A 6,382-nucleotide genomic window follows, 5' to 3' on the forward strand; every position below is an offset into this window, starting at 1 on the left:
AGAAAACTCTCTTTGCCTCCAAATAAATCTGTTTCTGATCAGACTTAGAGGCCAAACCAGTTTCTGAATCTGGTCTCATATCAGATCCACAAGACCTGGTTCAGTCCGCTGGCTTTGAGGAGAACGAGTTCGTTCTATGTGTTATTTATATTTATTGATTATAATAATGATAGAAGGGTTTTAGTTTCCAGACGTCTGCGTGTTCTGAATCTATCTATATCAGGGGTCTCTCTGAATGCTGGGAAAAGGTCTAACCTCTGGAGAGCTCGACGTGGACGGACGGGTACTCCAGAGGAAGATGATGTATTCTGTATTTGTCTTGGGACCCAGGACCAGGTTCAGGATCTACTCTGTTAACAAAGACCTGAGTAAAGGGGTCCAGGTACTAATACTACATACACTAATACTACATATACTAAATACTACATATACTAATACTACATATACTAATACTACATATACTAATACTACATATACTAATACTACATATACTACTACATACACTAATACTACATATACTAATACTACATATACTAATACTACATACACTAATACTACATACACTAATACTACATACACTAATACTACATATACTAATACTACATACACTAATACTACATATACTAATACTACATATACTAATACTACATATACTAATACTACATATACTAATACTACATATACTAATACTACATACACTAATACTACATACACTAATACTACATACACTAATACTAATACATACTAACTAATACTACATACACTAATACTACATATACTAATACTACATACACTAATACTACATACACTAATACTACATACACTAATACTACATACACTAATACTACATATACTAATACTAATACTACATATACTAATACTACATACACTAATACTACATACACTAATACTACATACACTAATACTACATACACTAATACTACATACACACTAATACTACATACACTAATACATATACACTAATACTACATATACTAATACTACATACTACATACACTAATACTACATACACTAATACTACATACACTAATACTATACTACATATACTAATACTACATACACTAATACTACATACTACTAATACTACATACACTAATACTACATATACACTAATACTACATACACTAATACTACATACACTAATACTACATACACTAATACTACATATACTAATACTACATACACTAATACTACATACACTAATACTACATACACTAATACTACATACACACTAATACTACATACACTAATACTACATACACTAATACTACATACATTAATACTACATACACTAATACTACATATACTAATACTACATACACTAATACTACATATACTAATACTACATACACTAATACTACATACACTAATACTACATACACTATACATACTACTACATATACTAATACTACATACACTAATACTACATACACTAATACTACATACACTAATACTACATACACTAATACTACATATACTAATACTACATACACTAATACTACATACACTAATACTACATACACTAATACTACATATACTAATACTACATACACTAATACTACATACACTAATACTACATATACTAATACTACATACACTAATACTACATACACTAATACTACATACTAATACTACATACATTAATACTACATACACCAATACTACATATACTAATACTACATACACTAATACTACATATACTAATACTACATACACTAATACTACATACACTAATACTACATATACTAATACTACATACACTAATACTACATACACTAATACTACATATACTAATACTACATACACTAATACTACATACACACTAATACTACATACACTAATACTACATATACTAATACTACATACACTAATACTACATACACTAATACTACATACACTAATACTACATACACTAATACTACATACACTAATACTACATATACACTAATACTACTACATACACTAATACTACATACACTAATACTACATACACTAATACTACATATACTAATACTACATACACTAATACTACATATACTACATACACACTAATACTACATACACTAATACTACATACACTAATACTACATACACTAATACTACATACACTAATACTACATATACTACATACACAATGATAACATGACGTCAATAACAACATGACACTGCAGGCTTTATGATGTCATACCTTCATGTGAGCCTTTGCAGCTGTAGGACTGTTTATTGATTTGTAAAAACTTAGTGAATTAATTGTTCCAGTTCTGCTTCACATGTTGATTCAACATCAGCGTAGAGACGACAACACATGTGATACACAGCGTTCGCCATAAAGTTCATATTACAATCACTTTGATAAAAGTCATCATCGCTCTGAGTGTCTGAGTCAGTGGTGTTCAGCAGGAAGATAATCCAGCTCGTCACTCTCCTCTGGTCCTCGGTCAGAGCTCCTCCCTCCATCTGATCACACACATGAAATAAGAAATGAGATACCGATACGACATGGAATGTGAGAAGACAGGGAATGTCTCAGTGTTTTACGTACAGAGGTCCTCAGACGACAGCAGCTCAGGAGTTTGAATCTTTCCCTCTTCATACAGAGTTTTCTTCTGCAGGAAACGCTGCTTACTGGGATTCATGAGGACTGAAGCACAGAGGATATGGATTAATGATTCATAATGAAACATCCCCACGTTAACGAGTAGCTTTTGGTCTGACATTCTAAAGATTCACATAAAAGCGTCTCACAAGATAAGAAAGTCTCCGAAACAAACCTAGTAAACAACCGTGATTACAGAGTTCAGAGTGTCAGTGAGGAGCAGAGGTCCTCTGAAGAGCTGCTGAAGTACCTGAGGGCTCTGGAGACGACGACTGCAGGGACCCCGCAGGAGAGAGGCATTCTGGGACACCACGGAGCCCTGCTGGGGTCTGCCCTTTAGTGTCTGGTCCTGGGGGGGGCCCGGTGAGGGGAGGGAAGTTGTACTGGTCTTCAGTGGGGACGGAAGGCTGGCTCAACTGGGACTCTGTGGACCCAGTAGGACTGTGATACTGGTGTCTTGTGGATGGAGACAGAGAGCTGGAGCTGGTCCCGTTAGATCTGAACTGGGAGCGAAGGTCATACTGGGAGAAGCCTCGACTCTCATCGGTTTCACACGGACCGGGGAAAGAGGAGGAGGAGGAGGAGGAGGAGGAGGAGGGGGGGGGAGGGAGGAGGAGCAGTGCAGCGCGTGAGGAGGGGTGAGGGAGCAGAAGGAGGAGGAGGGGGAGACCTGAGGGGACTGGGGGGCTGGTAGGTGTCCTCCAGAGGTCCCAGTTTGGACAGCTGGTTGGACAGAGCCCCCACACTGTGATCCAGGGGACGGGGGGTTTGGGTAAGGACATGGAGGGGGGTTGAAGATGAGGGTGAGGAAGGTGTTGGAGGGGGAGGAAGACCCAGTTTTACTCGCGGTGACGTGGATATCCTGAAGTTTGTCAAACACCTGTGAGGAGAACATTGACATGAGGAACTGAAGAGGATCCCAACAGGATCCCTGAGGAACACCACATGTCTGGTACACATTTAAGGATTTTTAGCTGGAGTAAATCATGGTTCAACTTTAAATCGTGCTGACCTTTGTCATTGCTGGTCTCTTCTTCCTCTTCTTGTCCAGACACCTGCAGGCCAGCGACACCACCTCCATGCAGCCAGACGGCTCTGCAGCGCCCCCTAAAGACACAACATGAGTACAGCAGCAGGAACATCAGCTGACACAAACACACAAAGACTGACCTGTGATCAGCCTCTGGTCCAGCTGTTTCCTCCAGGCCTCTGAAGACGAACCAGTCTGACTGTCCTCCAGTTCCTCCACCAGGTCCTTCTATACAACCAGAACCAGAACCAAAACCACATCACTGAGACAAACGTCACTGAGACAAACGTCACTGAGACAAACATCACTGAGACAAACGTCACTGAGACAAACATCACTGAGACAAACGTCACTGAGACAAACGTCACTGAGACAAACATCACTGAGACAAACGTCACTAAGACAAACGTCACTGAGACAAACATCAATGAGACAAACGTCAATGAGACAAACGTCACTAAGACAAACATCAATGAGACAAACATCACTGAGACAAACATCAATGAGACAAACGTCAATGAGACAAACATCAATGTGACAAACATCAATGAGACAAACATCACTGAGACAAACATCAATGAGACAAACGTCACTGAGACAAACATCAATGAGACAAACATCAATGAGACAAACATCAAACATCAATGAGACAAACATCACTGAGACAAACATCACTGAGACAAACATCACTGAGACAAACATCACTGAGACAAACATCAATGTGTGTGTTTGTGATTGTGTGATTGTGTGTTCTGACCAGGTATCTCTCTCCTGACTTCCTGTCTCTCTCCAGAGCTCGACGACCCGTCAGAACCTCCAACAGAACCTGGCACATAGCAGAGGTGTGATGTCATGAGATATGATGTCACTACCTCGTCGATTGATCTGAAGATTTTAACGATCAGATATTTTTTTACTCTCCCCTCATCAACCTGAAGTCCTCAGAACGGATCATCAGGATCAGGACTGAAGGGGATCAGGACTAGAGGAGTTCAGGACTAGATATGATCAGGACTGGAGATGATCAGGACTGGAGATGATCAGGACTGGAGATGATCAGGACTAGAGATGATCAGGACTGGAGATGATCAGGACTAGAGATGATCAGGACTAGAGATGATCAGGACTGGAGATGATCAGGACTACATTGGATCAGGACTAGAGATGATCAGGACTAGAGGAGTTCAGGACTAGGTATGATCAGGACTAGAGATGATCAGGACTGGAGATGATCAGGACTAGAGATGAACCGGACCGGAGATGATCAGGACTAGAGGAGTTCAGGACTAGATATGATCAGGACTAGATATGAACCGGACTGGAGATGATCAGGACTAGATATGAACCGGACTGGAGATGATCAGGACTAGGTATGAACCGGACTGGAGATGATCAGGACTAGAGATGATCAGGACTAGATATGATCAGGACTAGATATGATCAGGACTAGAGATGATCAGGACTAGAGATGATCAGGACTAGAGATGATCAGGACTGGAGATGATCAGGACTAGAGATGATCAGGACTGGAGATGATCAGGACTGGAGATGATCAGGACTAGATATGAACCGGACCGGAGATGATCAGGACTAGAGGAGTTCAGGACTGGATATGATCAGGACTAGATATGAACCGGACTGGAGATGATCAGGACTAGAGATGATCAGGACTGGAGATGATCAGGACTGGAGATGATCAGGACTAGAGGAGTTCAGGACTAGATATGATCAGGACTAGAGATGATCAGGACTGGAGATGATCAGGACTACATTGGATCAGGACTACATTGGATCAGGACTAGAGATGATCAGGACTAGAGATGATCAGGACTGGAGATGATCAGGACTACATTGGATCAGGACTGGAGATGATCAGGACTACATTGGATCAGGACTGGAGATGATCAGGACTACATTGGATCAGGACTAGAGATGATCAGGACTGGAGATGATTAGGACCTAAATGGCTCAGGACTATTTTGGATCAGGACTATAAGGATCTTCCGTCTCTGGTGAACTAACTACATTTCCCATCAGCCCCTGCGTTGTCTCACCACTCCGAAGCTGTAGACGTCCACGGCCGTCCCCAGCTCTCCGTCCCTCACGTATTCGACGGGCAGGTACGCCAGCGTTCCTCGGACCGTCGCCGTTTTACCCACCGACGCCGTCTGAGCCGCCGAGCGACCCCCCGAGCCGCGGGACGCAAACCGGGCCAGACCGAAGTCCGCCAGCTTGGCCACCAGGTGGCGGTCCAACAGGATGTTTGAGCTGCGGACACAGAGACGCACACACACATCAGAACCCAGAGACAGTCCGCCTGGAGCCGCCGCTGTCAGAGACCAGGACCCGCTGCAGACCTCTTCACGTCTCCGTGGATCAGCGCCGCATGTCCGTCGGGGGGGCAGTGCAGGAACTGCAGCGCCGCTGAGGCTCCTCCCACCACAGAGACCCTCTGAGACCAGGACAAAGACACACACTCCTGGCAAAACACACACACACACACACACACACACACACACACACACACACACACACACACACACAATGTAAGACTCTTAAAACACGTCAAAGGTGTGTGTGTGTGTGTGTGTGTGTGTTATGTTGTGTGTTGTGTGTGTTATGTTGTGTGTTGTGTGTGTTACGTTGTGTGTTATGTTGTGTGTTGTGTGTGTTACGTTGTGTTATGTTGTGTGTTGTGTGTGTTATGTTGTGTGTTATGTTGTGTGTTGTGTGTG

General features: G+C 42.1%; 1 protein-coding gene across 1 annotated transcript in view; it reads right to left on the reverse strand.

Annotated features, from left to right (window-relative positions):
• Positions 1 to 2,199: 2,199 nt before the first annotated feature.
• irak1 (interleukin-1 receptor-associated kinase 1) overlaps positions 2,200 to 6,382 on the reverse strand; it is a 13,216-nt gene continuing 9,033 nt past the window's right edge. The window contains 12 exon segments of the mRNA XM_054596198.1: positions 2,200 to 2,478; positions 2,564 to 2,662; positions 2,868 to 3,192; positions 3,195 to 3,298; positions 3,301 to 3,378; positions 3,381 to 3,435; positions 3,438 to 3,497; positions 3,630 to 3,724; positions 3,788 to 3,875; positions 4,405 to 4,473; positions 5,702 to 5,915; positions 6,005 to 6,126. Of these exon segments, the coding sequence (XP_054452173.1) occupies positions 2,405 to 2,478; positions 2,564 to 2,662; positions 2,868 to 3,192; positions 3,195 to 3,298; positions 3,301 to 3,378; positions 3,381 to 3,435; positions 3,438 to 3,497; positions 3,630 to 3,724; positions 3,788 to 3,875; positions 4,405 to 4,473; positions 5,702 to 5,915; positions 6,005 to 6,126 (1,383 nt within the window). The 3' untranslated portion in view covers positions 2,200 to 2,404.

The sequence above is a fragment of the Anoplopoma fimbria genome, chromosome 1 (genome assembly GCF_027596085.1).
Source record: "Anoplopoma fimbria isolate UVic2021 breed Golden Eagle Sablefish chromosome 1, Afim_UVic_2022, whole genome shotgun sequence".
In the NCBI taxonomy this organism is placed as follows: Eukaryota; Metazoa; Chordata; class Actinopteri; order Perciformes; family Anoplopomatidae; genus Anoplopoma; species Anoplopoma fimbria.